Source organism: Chlorocebus sabaeus, chromosome 4, assembly GCF_047675955.1.
Source record: "Chlorocebus sabaeus isolate Y175 chromosome 4, mChlSab1.0.hap1, whole genome shotgun sequence".
Classification (NCBI taxonomy): domain Eukaryota; kingdom Metazoa; phylum Chordata; class Mammalia; order Primates; family Cercopithecidae; genus Chlorocebus; species Chlorocebus sabaeus.
In genome coordinates, this window is record NC_132907.1 from 24,557,006 (window position 1) to 24,574,644 (window position 17,639).

Below are 17,639 nucleotides of genomic sequence, written 5' to 3' on the forward strand. Positions count from 1 at the left end.
CCTACAGTGCTAGGCACCCAGCAAACAGACAAGAAAGGACAGACATGGCACCTGAGTCTAGTGAAGAAAACAGACAGTGACAGGCATATGATAAACGCTTTGATAAGTGAGGTACATGAGGCACATGGGGAGTTCACCTAACCAGGTGAGCTAGACCAGAAAGCCTTCTCAGATGAAAAGATGTCTAAGCTGAGACCTGAAGGATGAGTAGGAATTAGCCATTCCACAAGCAGGGAAGAGGGGTGTAGAGTAGCAAGAGTTGGAGCTGGATGGACAAACGTGGGCCAGATTAGGAAGGACCTTCTAAACCACGTTGAAGAGCCTGAGCTTTATCCAGAAGCATGAGGTCCTCAGGAAGTTAAACAGGGGAGAAAACAGACTTATCTATGACAGTTTCACAGAATTTATTCTTTGAAATTCCTACCACTGAGATGGGATATATGCTCCCTCCATTTGAATCGGGGGGAGGGGAGGGGCGTTGGGACTTTAGTGGAAGTGATGTTATGTGACTTCTGAGAGTAGGTCATAAAAGGTAACTGCTTCTGCCTGGTCCTCTTGGGACAGTCACTCCTAGTACCTAGCCACCATGCTGTGGGGAAGCTACATGTAGATATGTTCCAGCCCCAGCACTAGCTGAGGTCCTAGCATCAACTGCCGGAAATACTAAGGAAGCCTTTGAGATGATTCCAGTCCCGGCCACAATATGATGATGACTATAACTGCATGAGAACCTGAATAAGAACTGTCTGGCTGAGCCCAGTCAGTTCTTAGGATAATGAGAAATAACTCAATGACTGGTGTTGTTTAAAGCCACTGAGTTTTCAAGTGTTTTCCACACAGCAATCAATAACTAGAACTATCCCTGATATCAACTAATTAAGAAGATATCTTTTTGTCTCCTCCTAGTAATTGTGCTGAACTCACCATACTGATTTTTGAGACTCTGGAGCAACAGATGTCTACAGTAAGTAAAAACAGTCTACAAAAGCACACAACAGAGTTAAGGAATAAGATGTTCCGTCCAATCAGATATTTTCATTAATGGGGTAAGTAGGCCAGGTGCAGTGGCTCATGCCTGTAATCCCAGCACTTTGGGAGGCCAAGGCAGGCAAATCACTTGAGGATAAGAGTTAGAGACTAGCCTAGCCAACATGGTGAAACCCCACCTCTACTAAAAAAAAAAAAAAAATACAAAAAATTAGCCAGTGTGGTGGTGGGCAACTGTAATCCTGGCTACTTGGGAGGCTACGGCATGAGAATTGCTTGAATCCAGGAGGCGGAGGTTGCAGTGAACTGAGATCACACCACTGCACTCCAGCCTGGGGGACAGAGCGAAACTATGTCTCAAAAAAAAAAAAAAAAAAAAAAAAAAAAAAAAGCAAAAAATAAAATAAAATAAAATAACCCCAAAGCAGAAAAAAACAGAATAAGTAAATGATGTAGGCAAACTACTGCTTACAAAGAAACACCATTTTTTCAAAGGAATTACTGAGTTTTAAAGAATGAAATGCCCATCATAACCTATACTGAACACTTTTTTATTGGTTTTTTTAGACTTTAGAATTATCTCTTACTTTGGGGTGAACATTATGCATATTAGTTACCTCTGCACTAAGGTTTCTGGGACAGGTGGAATGGACCAGTTTTTCCAGTCAGCTGAGCACTAGCCACCTGCTGCTCAGGGCAGCAGGGCCTGGGAAGCTTGTTGCTATTTACCGCTCACAAAATTTGGTTATTTTGCTAATGAATGGTTGTTAGCTAACAACCAGGGGCACACTCACCCACAGCACTGGAGCCATTTGAACTGTGAGAGTTGAAGATGAAGAGTAAGTTGCGGGGACAGGAAGCATGCCCTATTATTCCCTAAGACTGAAGGTGGAGAAATACAAGCACTTTTTTTTTTTTTTTTTTTTTTTTTGGCGTGTGTGCAAAACACCAGACACATACAGAAACAATTAGGATTCTATGAGGGCAGAGAATTTGTTTCTCTAAATGGAGCTGTCCAGTGTTTCACAGAGTACAAGGAAAAAAAATTCAGTATTTTTGAGAAGGAAGAACTCATTTGTTTTTATAATTCCTTAACTAGTTTCAAACATATTGCATGTACTATGTGCCAGCCACTATCTGCTTGCTTTATATTCCCTAGCTCATTTCATCCTCACACCAAGCCTAAGAGGTAGGTACTATTATCCCCATTTACCAAATGAGGAAACTGAGGATGCCCAGGGCCACACAGTCACGGGGGCCCTTAGTATTCTATTTCTTAAGAGCTGCTCCTTTTTCCCCTCTGCAGACATAATGTGGGTACAGTGGGAAGGTACTAGACTAGGAATCTGGATTCTAATCTCAGCTCTACCACAAATCAATTATGCCAATTTGTGACTCTCATATGTGGATCCTGTCCTCAGGTGGGATTGTGATCTCAGACCTGGATTCAGCAAACACCTGACGCTGTGATTCTCTCACTGGGACACAGTCTACAGGTGAGATTAGGGATCTCTGGCATGGATCATTTCCTTCACCTGAAAGATGAAGGAATTAATTAGGAGACTCCCCCTAGTCTACAATTTCTGACTCTATAATCCTTGCCTCAGAACCACCACCAAGTGAATAGTCTTAGTTTTGGAGGTAGCAATGAAGAGTCTGCAGCACTCTTGGCAGACAGCTCCTGAGGTCTGAGCAACCCTCTGGGCTTTCTGAAACAAAAGGAGCAAGTGAGGTGGGGTCACTGTGTATCTTCTGCTCACTGGTGAACAGATATGGTAAAATTCAACACATACTATATTTCAGACCATCATAAGTATGAAGCAGGTTTGAACTGCTCTCATGGCACATTTTTTTTTTTTTTTTAATATGAGGCATTCAAGACAGAAAAATCATTAACAAATAAGATAAACTATAGGACTAAATATTATCCACATAGAAACCTAAGCATTATGTGGTTTTTAGTGGCACTTATTTTGAAAAGCACATGGCTTACCCATGATCAAAGCAGTAATCATTTAAATTTGGCTTACTCAGCAGTCCTAAAGGCTAAATTCTGGTTTTGTTTGTGCTGCTGAGAGAACAAAACAACCACAATCCCATCAAGTTTGCTTATGAACCTTATTTATCTTATTTTTGAGAAAATCTGATCCTACTGAACATTGAATGAAGATTTCAAATCTATATGCAAATACACATAGGCATTATTGTTTTGCAGATGGAAAAATGAGGGCTCCAGTCATAGATATATATGATGGCAGAGCAATGAGAAAATCCTGGGCTGTTTTCTAACATGGTAGAGTAGGGTTTTAGACCTCCTGAATTCAGCAAGGATGTAATTTGCAAGTAACTACTCCCTTGAAAATCAGAGTTGTCCACAGTTGTAGTGAAATTCATTCCTGATGGTGCTTACTGGGTTCCACTCTGGTGCCAGAAGCTGAACTGGAGACTGACCATGTTCCTTCAAGGATCCTCAGCAGTGCAAAAGGGAAGCGCCTTTCTGAGGGAGCCAAGCTTGCATCTAGACCTTCACAGTGATGCAACATAACTTCTCACAGGTCGGCATGGTACCATTCAGTGAATCTGGGAATTTCAGGAGGAGACCAAGTGTCAGCGCAGTGTCTGCTGAAGTGCGACGCCTGACTTCTTAGGAAAGGCAATAACTCACTAGAAGCAGGCCCCTCAGATCCATAGGTGGACTGAAACCAGGGTTACTCAGCCAACAGGGACTGGTTGAGTGGCCGGAAGGTGCGACGGCTGACCATCCTCTTGTTTAACAGCAATGTGTGGGATTTCCTGTCCCTGGGTGTGTGGCAGAGCACAGCATCCAAAGAATAATTGGTGACCTGGCCACTGACGTGTAGTTTCCCATAGATCTCATCAAATTTGGCCACAAGGGCAGGCACATCCTTCACTTTTTCCCTCACTTTGGCCAGCTGGAAAAAAGCAAGAACAGAACATTACATCTCTGCAAGATTTCTTCCTTGTTCTTACTATAACTCTTAGAAAAAGAAATGGAAATGAACAAAAATGTATGGTAGGCCAGATGCGGTGGCTCATGCCTTAATCCCAGCAATTTTGGAGGCTGAGACAGGAGGATCACTTGAGCACAGGATTTCTAGGCCAGTCTAGGCAACACAGTGAGACTTTGTACAAAAAAATTTTTTAAACATTAGTTGATGTGGTAGGAGGAGCACTTAAGCCCAGGAGGCAGAGGCTGCAGTGAGCTGTGGTCATGCCACTGTACTCCAGCCTGGGTGACAGAGTGAGTCTTTAAAAAAAAAATTATGGTATGTATACACCTAAAATGGTGAAAACCAGGGTAGTGGGGCACACAGACAGAAGTATTACTATGAGGGACTCCAAAAGCTACACACAAAGTCCAAAATTAGTACTTGAAAATCATACCTAATATACAAGGGGGGTTCAAGTAACACATCATATATAATGAAACACACCAAGTAAAGGAGGTCATACAGCAGTGGAATCAACTGTTCCATGTAATGATTAGAGCAGGAGGAGGCAGGCCAAATTATATAGGGCTTTATATATATTTCACAGTAAGTTTTTTGAAATTTATTCTAAAAAAGCCATCAGAGCATCTAAAGTGGGATATGATCTCATTTATGTTTAAAAAGTTACATAGAGAATGAACTGGAGTGTACAGAAATGTGGAGACTATTCTGGAGGCCCACACCACAGCCCATATAAGAAAGGATGGTAGTTTAGATTGGGAAAGGTACAGAAAAGACGGAGAAGTACACATATGTGAGGTATATTTTGGAGTTTACACTGAAAGGACTAATTTTTGAATAGGTGAAGGAAAGGGAGGAGTCAAAGCTATCTTCTCAACTGGGGCTTCAATAGCTGGATGATGGGTGCTACCACTTCCTGATAGAGAAGACAGGGAGGACGAGATTTGGAAGGGAAAATCAAGAGCTCTGTTTGGACCTGATTGAGATGGCTGTGAAACGTCTAAATGGGTATGTCTAGAAGGCTGTTGGATATACAAGTCTGGGGCATGAAGGAGAGGTCTAGGCTAGAGGCATACGTAGTAGAGTCACAAGTATATGGTGGTATTTAACCTCAAAAATGGGTGAACTAGAATGGAGAATGTGAAGCTACTTTCTGAATAAAATCAATATTTTACTTAGTTCAATCCTTATCAAGGGTACAATCTCAACACATTTCTTGATGGAACTGAATTGGGATGAAGCTTCCTAACAAATCCTTTGGCCCTCTTCCAAATATATAACACTATTTGCACCTGCACATCTTCCTTTGTGACAAGGGCTCCCAGCCATACCTTCAGACAAGCAGCTTAAGCACTTCTTAATGTTCTTAAAAAAGAATAGCTTGTTTAGTCCTCATGTTCAAGGTGAAAATGACTTAACGTGCAGCATATGGCTTCTAAAAGCAGCAGAGCAAACATGCCAAGCTGGAGGTAATTTTGATCTAAAAACTGTAACAGTTCTGTTACATAACTACAGAAATAAATCAGCAATTCTTTTCAATAGTCCTGTGGTGGTATAATAGCACCTATGATACTTTATAGTCTTATCTCCCTACATGACACATTTTAAATAACTGTTGGCATAAACATTAAATCCACCATTTGTAAAATGCAGACTTTTACAACATAAGACTCCACTTGCAATCTCACACATATATATTTAGAACTAGCTCCAAAGCTACTGGAATTACATGAATCAATCCATTTCTCATCAAGCAGTTCCTTGAGTGGTCCCACAGTAACCAAAGGGAAGACACTGAACTGGAGGGTTCATTTTCTAAGTAAAAGAGTCTTATATGAGTATTTTTCAATATGAAGTTTGTTTGGGTGCTTTAGCCATACAAATGGGTGACAACGTATTGATGGATCAGGTCTAAGGAGTGATTGTTAACATCAATGCTGCTGAGAAAACGGAAGTTGCATTTGACATGTACGCATATATATAACTATGCACTTTAAAATCTGTTCATGCTTCTACTTTCCCTACTTTGCTAAACTTACTCCAAAAGGGTTGGGTGGGTCGCAGCCTACACAGAGCTAAGACCGCAAATAGAAAGAAGCTTTAAATCAACCATATCCAGTCAGTCATTTTCCTGACAAGCTCCCTTTTATCAGCAGGAAGAAGCCTTTGGGTGGAAGTGAGGAAATGGAACAGGGCTGGGAAGGCAACAGTGAGCAGGAGGAGGAAGCAGCCACTGCCCTCTAGTGCCAATCCTGCTGCAGCCTGGACCAAACTATAAAAGGGAGAGGCAGGAGAAATGAGGGAGGAAGGGAGGACCAACCAACAGGTCGCCTGGTTGGTCAAAATGACAATATCAGTATTATCACTAACAACATGATCACTGTCAATAATGTACAATTTCTTTACACTTCTTTCACCTTGTTACATTCTATGAGAGACATACAAATTACTATATTTCAAATGACCTACAAGAATTCCAATTTGTGTACTTAAGCCATCAATGTGACACATGGGTTCATCTGTTTCATTTCACTTTCCATTTTTAGGAATTGCTTTTTCACTTTGTTTTTATTTAACTCTGCTTTATAGTTCTGCAAACATTTAAATAGTTCCTAAGTTAAATATACAAACAAGGTACATTTGGAGAAGTCATGCTTCAATCCCTCACTTTCACTTTCAAAACTTTTATTTAATTTTTTTAAGTAAATTAAAAAAATAATTTGTCAATTATTTTCTCAAATAATAATTGTGTAAATTTATAAAGTTCAATGTGATGTTTCAATCTATGTGTACACCGTAGAAAGATTCAGTCAAGCTAATAAACCTATCCATCACCTACCAATGTGTCTTTTTCTGCAGTGAAACATTAAAAATCTACTCCTTTGGCATTTCTGAAATATGCATAATAATTAACTGGGGTTCCTAAAGTCTCACCCAAAAAAACCTTTAGAACTGATAAAGTCAGTAAAACTGCAGGTTACAAAATTTACATACAAAAATCAGCAGTATTTCTATAAAAAAAGATCTGAAAAAGAAATCAACGTAACCACTTAAGTTTTGCTTTTTCCATTCGTAGTGTTTTCCAAAAACGTAAATGTATAAAAATAACTATATGGTCCCACCTTCTTAAGGCATACCACTCATACCCATTTGCATCTTGTTTTTGTCACTTAAAAACATATTTAAGTGATCCATATAAATGGTGATCCGTAACAGTGTATGATGTAGCTGTTCCTCATTTCCTGTGAGTTACATGGCAGTCCTTGTACGAACAGACCCTAATTTGTACAACTAGTCCTTTACTGATGGAAATTTGGGCTTTTTTCCAGTCTGCTGTTCTTACAAATTGGCCTGCAACAAATAGCCTTGTACATACAACTTCTTTATATTTGCCAGTATATTTTTAGAATATACTCCAAGAAGTGGGTGGGAGGATTGAGTCAAAGGGTGAAATTATTTGTAGTGTACCAATCTGTATTCCCTCTAGCAGCATCAAATGAAAGTGCCCATTTCCTCAGAGCCTCACCAACCAAGTAGGCTGGCAAACTTGCAGATTTCTATTCAAGAGAACTATCATAGGGTAGTTTTATTTTGCATTTCTCTTGATATGGGCAAGAGAATCTTTTCTAATGTTTAAAGGCCATTCACGATTCATTTTTAGTAAATTCTGTCCATATCTCTTACCCATTTTTCTTTAGGGTTGTTGGTTCTTTTCTCAGAATTTTCAAAAAGAGCTCTTTTTTTTTTCCCCAGATGGAGTCTCATTCTGTCCCCAGACTGGAGTGCAGTGGCGCAATCTCGGGTCCCTAGTTCAAACGATTCTCCTGCCTCAGCCTCCTAAGTAGCTGGGACTACAGGTGTGCACCACCACGCCCAGCTAATTTTTATATTTTTAGTAGAGATGGGGTTACATTTTGGCCAGGATGGTCTCGATCTCCTGTCCTCATGATATGCCTGTGTCAGTCTCCCGAAGTGCGGGGATTACAGGAATGAGCCACCACACCTGGCCTCAAAAAGAGCTCTTGAAATATTAGGGCAAGTTAGCCTTTTGTCAGTATGATTAAAAACTGTACTTTCTTCCAATTTGTTACTTACCTCTTGACTTTGCTTGTGGACTTTTTGCCACACAAAAAAACAGGTTTTCACATTTTTTAGTCAAATTTATCACTTCTTTGACTGATTTGGATTTTGACTGAAAGCTGTTTTTCCACTCCCAGGACATTAAATAATCTACTAATGTTTATATCTACTACTTGTGTGTTTCAATTTAAAAATTTAAATTCTCATCCATTTGGAATGTATCCTGGTTTGTGGTATAAGAACATAACCAACTGTATCTTTTTCTATTGGCTCTCTACTTATCCTAGTACTACTTACTAGTCTATCCATTTAGATTGATTTGAGATACTTGCCTCTACGTTACACTAAATTTGTATCTGCAATTTGGTCTCTATCTGGACTTTCTATTCTGTCCCATTAGCTGCCTTATTCATGTTCTAAGCCACAGTTTGAATTGTAGAAACTTTCACATGTTTTGAGATCTGCTAGACCGAGCAACTCTTACTGCCCCTCTTTCACAGGGCTTTTCCAGCTAGTCTTGTTTGTTCAACTAACCTTTACAGAAAAAAAAAAAAGTGATATTTTTATTGCAGTCATACTACATTATCACAGTAACTTGAAAAAAACTGAGTTTTTATGAGGGTAGGTCTTCTTATCTAAACACATGGTCTGTCTTTTCATTTGTATAGAAGACTGTTTTTCTTTTTTAAGATGAGAGATAGTATATCCTACTATTTGCTGACAAGAAGGAGCCACAGGGAAGGGGATACTGATGATGCCCAAAAGAGTGAGTCAACTTCTGGACTGATGCTGCGGAGTGGGTCAGAGGGGATGGGATCCAGTGCACGACTGGAGAGGCTGGCGTGAGAGGCGTATCCAGTCGTCATGGGATCACGGGTATATAGGGTAAGGGGCCAGAGGTTGTCCATGTAGAAGTCATTGTCTTTGGATTACTTCTATTTTCTCCACGAAACAAGAAATAAGGTGATCAACTGAGAGTGAAAAGTGAGGAGAAGGTATTGGAGGCTTGAGGGAAAAGGAAAAAGGTGTAAAATTGTCCTCCAGAAGGAAAAGAGAGCCAAGGTCCATGAACACAAAGTGTGGAGAAAAGAATAAGGTAAAAGGAAAAAGTTTCCTAGAATTTCAGAGGATATATTCTGTTAGAAGAAAAAAAAAATCTTTGCACATATACATGGAAGTCTTAAAACAGGAACAACAGAGAAGCTGCCATATTTGACAATTTCTTTAAGGTAAGCTTTAGAATTGAGAAATTAGTGAACAATTTTAAGAGTGTCCTTTCACTTTCAAATGATTTCTGCAGCACTTGCATACTCACCACTTCCTCTGAGAACATACATCTTTTCACAAATTTTGATAAATTTCCTTCTGCAGCATTTTTTAGAGTCTCTATCAGGTTTTCCAATTTATTTAACTGGATATGGATTATAACCTGCATATTAAGAAGATACAAACAAAACCAAGACTTAGTCAGTGTCTCAATGCTGAGAAATGTACCTGGTTAGATAAGCCTTCATTTACAGGCACCTACCCTGCTTTGATCCTACTTCCTATTTGCTTGCACAAGTTCAAAAAAGTGCTTTAAATCTACGCTCACGAGCCAAAATGTGCTTTCCAATAGTTAGTCAAAATACTACAACTTTGCCGGTAATCCCAGCACTTTGGGAAGCCAAGGCGGGCAGATCACGAGGTCAAGAGATAGAGACCATTCTGGCCAACATGGTGAAACCCCATCTCTACTAAAAATGCAAAAATTATCTGGGCGTGGTGACACGCACCTGTAGTCCCAGCTACTTGGGAGGCTGAGGCAGGAGAATCATTTGAACCTGACAGGCAGAGGTTGCAGGGAGACGAGATTGTGGCACTGTAATCCAGCCTGGCAACAGAGTAAGACTCCATCTCAAAAACAAAAAACAAAAAACAAAAACAAAAACAAAAAACAAAAAACAAAAACAAAAACAAAAAAACAAAAAAAACCTACAACTTCAAAACCTGTTTAAGGGTAACACTGAGGCTGGACGCGGTGGCTCAAACCTGTAATCCCAGCACTTTGGGAGGCCGACACGGGCAGATCACGAGGTCAGGAGATCGAGACCATCCTGGCTAACACGGTGAAACCCCATCTATACTAAAAATACACAAAAAAAACTAGCTGGGCATGGTGGCGGGCGCCTGTAGTCCCAGCTACTCGGGAGGCTGAGGCAGGAGAATGGCGTGAACCCGGGAGGCGGAGCTTGCAGTGAGCTGAGATCCGGCCACTGCACTCCAGCCTGGGCCACAGAGCGAGACTCCGTCTCAACAAAAAAAAAAAAAAAAAAAAGGGTAACACTGGAGAGAGCAGAGATTTTGGTGCCTGGATACTTGGGCTGAAATCTAGACACTGGCAAGTACCAGCTAAGTGACTCTGGACTGGTACTTAATCTTTCAATTTAAATGCCCTCATTTGTAAAATGGGGAAAACAGATTTAGATCTCACATTTTGGGTTTTATGAACATTAAATAAAATACCAGTATACTCAGTGAACAAAAATATTGGTTTCCTCCTTTCTACATCCTCTAGATTCAGAGGATAAGACAATCAGACAGTCTCATAAGACTAGTGATATGGTTTGGCTTTGTGTCCCCACCCAAATTTCATCTTGAATGGTAACCCCCAGGTGTCAGGGGAGGGACCTGGTGGGAGGTGATTGGATCATGGGGATGGTTTCCCCCATGCTGTTCTCATGATAGTGAGTGTGTTCTCATGAGATCTCATGGTTTTATAAGTGGCAGTTGCCCTTGCTCTCGCCCTTTCCTGCTGCCTTGTGAAGAAGATAATTGCTTCTCCATCGCCTTCCCCCATGATCGTATTTCCTGAGGCCTCCCCAGCCATGTGATACTGTGAGCCAATTAAACCCCTTTCCTTTATAAATAACCCAATCTCTGGCATTTCTTTATAGCAATGTGAAAACGGACAACCAGAACTGGCTAGGGGCAAATGGTACCTGCAGCATTTTCTGTTGTTAGGAAGTTGCAGACACACAGGTTACTGCAGGCATAGAGTGGAAGCTGGCTGAAATGTTAATGAGGCACTCCTATTTACACTATCTATTAATGAACTTTCAAAACTGGGTGCTGTAGTGTGCTTTCAAAATGACACTATCACCTATCTTCCACCACATAGGTGCAACTAACACAAGAAAAAACACATTTCCTCCCTAATTACCAATATTCACTAGTATAATTCAAGAAAAAGTTTAAAGAAAGTGCAAATAACTGAGAATTCACCAACTGATGTTACAACCACTGTTTATAATTTGATGTATAAATCTTCCAAACCCAAAATGTGATTCTACTTTTGGTCAATTACTACATAATAGACATTTATTTCCTCATAGCATTAATATTACAAAAAAGAAACCTCACTTTTTAACACATACATAGCAATTCATCATGGAAATATACCATACTTTATTATACTGACCAATGTGTACATATGTACTTTGAAAAACTGGTAATGTCTTAGACTTGATTCCCAGAAGTGAAATTACTAAGTCAAAGCATAAAGACATTTTTAAGGCTCTTGATCCTTACAAAAGATAGTTTTCCTGGAAGAGATTTACCTTTCTTATATTAAACCAGCTGTTTTCTCACCAGTCTATTTGGTAACATTTTGTATTTGTTTAGTAACTTATCAGGATGAGGGGTTGTCTTTGGTTTTGAAGAACAGAATGAAATGATCCCAGGTAGACTAAATACAAAGAACATAATTTAAATTCAGTGTTCTAAAGTCTAGGAAAAACCATGAGCACACCCTTTTTGGGAGACAACTCTCTGTGGCTCGCTCAAATTTCTGCATGCCTTGAGAGCAAAAGCACTGACTGCTTTTATTCCAGACTATCTTTTCAAGGATGTTTGTGGACAACAGACACAGTGTCACATCCAAAGCAAAGGACAGGCATGCTTACTGGCCATTATAAGAGATTTGGGTTTTCTAAGCTCAGGGTTCCTCTCTTGAAAGCAACTTACTATGTGTGCAAGAGGCACATAGAGCTTTTCATGTCTCCCCGCAGGAACTGGGGCTCAGGTAACTGAAGCAAAGATGCTAATATTCTGGCCACTGCTACATAATAAATTGTCCTTTATTTCTCTTTGTCTTGTATACTCCACTAGCATCCATGAAACTGGGGCAGGCTAACTCATTAGCTTCCAAGTGGGAAAAAATCTCTGACTCTTCACAGTTCTTAATACCTTTGTTAGTAAAAACCAATCCCAATTTGGTTGATGGTGGTGTCCTCTCCAAGGCAAAGGCAAGTCTATCTTGTTCAATGCAATGCTATGTAGTACAAGGCACCCGGCCAACCCTCAATAACAATAAACAAGAAGAGGAGCTTGGCTCCCCCAGCAGTTCACAAAAATAAACCATCTAGAGCCCTCTGCTAGAAACGATGTGCTCCCTGGGAGATTTCAATATTTCTTCCTAAGTTTTCCCAACTTCTCTTCCTCCCTCCGGCAACTATCTCTGATTCAGTAGGGATTTCAAAAACAAGGCTCACTACCTTAAAATACATTGATGAAGGGCAATGCACATAAGGCAGTCACTGATAAAAGGCAAAGAGAAAGTTTAAAGCTAGGGGCTTATCTCAAACCAGTCTCAGGGTTCAGCTAAAGAAAACGAAAGTAGGGTACAGCACATTGCCTTAATCTTACAGATTTCAAACAAAAGACTGGGAAACTCAGTTAGTAAGGAACAGGGGAGATTTTGGTAAGAAAAACTATTTAAAGAACATGTGCTTCCTGCCTCTGATTTTCTGAGGCATCAGGAAATACGTTACTAGATACCTTTGAACAAAAAAGGGAACAGAAGCCCTGAGGATGCAGAAATTTACATTTCTTGTTTCTTTTATTTTTGTCTTAGGTTTGCTATATTCGAAGTAGAATATCACAGTGTGGTAGAGGCTGCCAGTTTTCTAACCAATATCCATTCTCTCCTCCTTTTTTGATAACAGAACACCCAAACCTTAATAGATGCTTTCATGTATGTATGAAACTCAAAGACTATTTCTCAGTATTCTTCGCAATTACGTGTGGTCATGGGATTAAGTTCTGGCCAATAACACCACCAGTACAAGTTGTTGGATGAGACATTTGAAAAAGCATCTTTAAAAGGGATGAACTTCTTTGTTCACTCCCATTTTTTCCTACTTCTTGCCGGACCAGGGATGCAATGAATGGAAGTCACGTGTTAAAGATGGTAGAGTAGAAACATAGAAAGAGGCTGGGTTCCTGATGACATCATGGAATGCCACACCAGGCGTGGACGGACCAGACTCATTTTCCACATGGAAGAAAAATAAAGGCTCTAATTTGTATAGGCTTTTATTTTTATTTTTGGAGACTACAATGCTCCCAAACAAATGCAATTCTTAACTCACACATATGAGTAAGATGCTGCCACGAAGGAATTTGTGAGAAATGAGTCCTGTCTCCTTTCCTCCCTGTGCACCCTAGACTTCCCAGCATAAGCTAGAACTTTAGGGTGACCTAAGTGGGTAGGAGAAAGGGGCATTAAGACATTCACCTGTATTAACAAATAAATAAAAGCAGCAAAACCACTTGTCAATTCCCTTGCAAGGTAAATTCGGTTCCAAAGTGGATCTCCAATTGGAGACAAGCCAGGTTTATAGACAAACGATTAGAATTCAAATACAATCAGTGGAAAGTTACCCTGCATGGGTCTCTGCTACTTTCAGACATATTTGGAAGTGGAAATTAATTATTTGACGTGAAGCAGCATTGCTAAAGAGGGTCTATGTTTGAGATAAATTCAGACTGAAAAGGCAGAGTCAACATACATGTGTTTTGATGAGAGCTGTTAAAACAACGCAGTATGTATTAAGAAATAGCAGGGAAAATAGGAAACTGGGCCCTTTGGGTCACACTGGTAACAGGAACAATTTAATAAAACAATTAAGTTAGGGAGAAAATTTGTAAGTTCAAATTTCAATTGACAGTAGCAAAAGATTTTAGCATAAGGCATTAATTTTTAAAGCACATCAGAAAAAAAGTTTCATTTATTTCTGTGAATACTGACTAAACAGACTCTACTCAGCCAATCTGTCAGTTTCCATCGCTCAATAATTAACAAGCTGCCTTTAAGGATTTCAAGTAGATGAGTCAGCCTTGGAGAATGTAAGGTCCACGCAGTCGTTTTTTAAACTGTGCTCTACTAACAGACACCTAGAATCTAAAAGATAACTAAACTTGAGAATGGCAACCATATCTTTTTCATCATCCCCGAGGAAGATGACATAGGCTTATATTGCAACATGAGAAATTTGGGTTGAACATTTGAAAGAATTTCCTGAGAATTTTTAAACACTGAAACTATCTTTAAGTTTCCCGACAGTGGGTAATTCTGTGACGCAGTTCAGAAAGGATGATTCATACTCAGTATCACTTCAAGGTTCCTTACGGAGTCCTTGCCTGAAACACGCCCATCCCACTGCATCCATAGGCTGACTTTCTTTTCCAGCCCTCAGAGGAAAGGAGCTGTTCCTGCTGCCTGGTGGCAAGCACACGCTTTTTTCACCATGCCCTGCATTGCTCCTCCTACTGGGAATGGACAATCTCATGCTCAGCAAGCTCATGTTTAACTCCACCAAAGCACCTTCTCATTTGGCAAAAAAAAAAAAAAAAGAAATCAAATCATTACTAGATTCTTTCGGTTGTTGTTGGAGACAGGGTCTCGCTCTGTTGCCCAGGCTGGAGTGCAATGGTGTGATCTCCACTCACAGCAGCCTCGGCCTCCCAGGTTCAAGCAATCCTCCTGCCTTAGCCTCCCAAGTAGGCCAGGATTACAGGCACGCACCACATTCAGCTAATTTTCGTATTTTTAGTAGAGATGGGGTTTCACCATGTTGGCCAGGCTGGTCTTGAACTCCTGACTTCAAATAATCCACCCACCTCAGCCTTCCAAAGTGCTGAGGTTACAGGCATGAGCCACTGCACCCAGCCCATTACTAGATTCTTATAACTGTGAGAGATAGGCCAGGATGGAAGGAGACGAGAAATCTAAATCCAGAGGTGGAATACATGCACTGGTGGGACTGTGTTTTTTGACATCCAGTCTTGTGTTCTTTTTATTACTCGAGGAGACACTAATCCTAGTCCTGGATAACAGAGACACACCTTTTTCATCTCTGTAGGTCTGGAGTGGTAGGGAAACCCTAGGCTTCGCAGGCAGAGTTGTTGGTGTTAAAACTCTGACTCTGCTATTTAATTAGTTGGGAGAACTAAGGTAATTTACTTACCCTTGAATCTTCATTTTCCACATCTATAATGTGGAGAAAAATTGTTTTGATAAAGTTGTATAACATACCTAAAGTACCAAGCATGATACCTTAGATAAATTAAATTAAAACCCTGCTTACCTCACAGTTTGATTTCTTATCACCAATGGGTACCAAAACCCTCAACCTTGCTTGAACTCTAGGAAAAGTGACCAATGATCCAAGTAAAACACTTTTCCCCCTGTTCTCCTTTCTTTCCTACCTGATGTTATAAGAGACTTGGATAGCTTTAGCTTTAGCGAAAGAGTATCTTGCTAATCCCAGCAGTTCTATTCTGTCCCATCATGATAGATGGGACATCTAAAGGACACAGTCTCAGAAGCAGTTATATACTGGAATACCAGAGCTGTCCATATCCAGCAGGAAGCAGAGAAGTCAAAGACATAGTGTGCCTGCTGGAAGACCAGGCTTCCCAGTCTGTTTAGCTTACTGGTATCACTTGCTCAAATGACCCGACCTTCTAGACTCTGGACCTTTGCCAACCTTGGCCTCCCAGACCTGCTTTAGCCTATGAGCTTTTCAGGCTGACCCACCTGCTCTGACCTGTAGTTTCTGTTTCAGCCCCCAAGATGAACAGCAGCTACCTGCATCAGGCTAAGACAATGAGGGCTCTCAGCCTCTTGAATTTCTACAAAGCTGTGAGTCCTTCCCTCTCTTTTCTGGTGCTTCCTCTGCCTCACCATTAATGCCTTATAAACTCATTTCTGAGCCCTCATACTTCCCTGCTTTCTTATGGCATTCATCAGTTCATATCAAATCCATTACCAGGTATATGTAGTTGAGTTCATGCCCTCCAGGTTTACGCCCTTTGAAACTAAAAAGTCTCTGTCGATATTTTTCTAGTATTTTGTTTCTTCCATTCCAAATTCATTCCATTCTTTCAGGTTCTCTGTTATCACTGTCTCCATTTTTCTGGTTCGTTGGGCTCACCTTTCTCTCATGTAAAAGCATTTTGCAAAGTAAAGTTGAAGTCCAATATGAGGTATTCTTATGGCATACTTCTTGCCTGACCTTGTTCTCCAAAATTTACCATAAATGCTCATCTAGTCATTCTCTGAAAAATCACCTGGGCACTGGTGTGGGATGACATTTGAAGATAACTACTATGGGAAGAACTGAAAAGCATTATTAAGTATGACTCTTTCTGAAGTTTAGAGTTATGCATAATTCCTGTTCACTAGGTTCTAGGATTCGGTACAAATGAATATTCCTTTTAATTTAACTCATGTCAAATAAATACTATTAGTATTAGCAAATACTCACTGAACACTGACTACCTGCCAGGCACTATGCTAACTATTTTATATGCATTATTTATTTTAATCCCCACAACAAAAAGATAGCTACTATTACTGTTTCAGATCAAAGGAAATTGGGGGGTTTCCAGGGGCAAATTAACCTAAGGACTCAGAGCTAGTAAGAGGTAGTTACAATTCATAGTCCTTTTTTTTTTTTTAGACAGAGTCTTGCTCTGTTGCCAGGCTGGAGTGCAAAGGTGCGTTTTTGACTCACTGCAACCTCTACCTTCCAGGTTCAAGCAATTCCCCTGCCTCAGCCTTCTGAGTAGCTGGAACTACAAGCAAATGCCACCACGCCCGGCTAATTTTTTGTATTTTAGTAGAGATGGGGTTTCACCATGTTGGCCAGGATGATCTTGATCTCCTGATCTCGTGACCCACCTGCCTTGGCCTCCTAAAGTGCTGGGATTACAGGTGTGAGCCACCGCGCCCAGCCACAGTTCATATTCTTTTAAATAGAAGCTCCACCAAAACCAATCTCCCAACAAATAACACTCTCCACCTCATTCCCTCCAACCCCACAGTCCTGTCTTCCTCCAGAGCACTGTTCAGCAGGTACCTGCCCTAAGGGCCCCTCACGTTGCTCCTGCCGGCCACCCCGACCCCCTTCATCTACTCATCTTGGAATACTCCATTGATTGTGACCTGTTATCCTAGTTGTGTCATGCTAATGCTTACACATTTCCATTTTTCTGAAAATGTTTTCTTCATCTCAATCCTTTGACTGTTTCAGAAGACTATAAGCTCCTGAAAGTGTTTTTCTTTTGCAATTCCCTACACACAAGCAGACACAGTATACAAGGAGTCTCAATATGGGCAGGCTGAATGGAGACTATGGTGTCCTTACAAGATAGTCTTTTATAATTGGTCCAGGAAGGTTTCATGACTCACTGCTCAAACTCTGGGAGTGGTAATATGCCTCAAACTTTATTATTAGAATGAATCTGGCGAATCTGAGATAATTTTTTTTCCTT

General features: G+C 40.5%; 1 protein-coding gene across 2 annotated transcripts in view; it reads right to left on the minus strand.

Annotated features, from left to right (window-relative positions):
* Nucleotides 1-3,086: 3,086 nt before the first annotated feature.
* Nucleotides 3,087-17,639, minus strand: part of PTCD2 (pentatricopeptide repeat domain 2) — a 37,138-nt gene continuing 22,585 nt past the window's right edge. Inside the window, exons 9-11 of one of the 2 annotated variants that reach the window (XM_007974897.3) lie at nucleotides 9,355-9,468; nucleotides 3,653-3,920; nucleotides 3,087-3,567 (exon numbers count right to left, since the gene is read on the minus strand). In XM_007974897.3, the coding sequence (XP_007973088.2) occupies nucleotides 3,696-3,920; nucleotides 9,355-9,468 (339 nt within the window). In that variant the 3' untranslated portion in view covers nucleotides 3,087-3,567; nucleotides 3,653-3,695. Of the gene's footprint in view, nucleotides 3,921-9,354; nucleotides 9,469-17,639 lie in introns of both variants that reach the window. The other variant, XM_073014697.1, reaches the window with a different exon arrangement.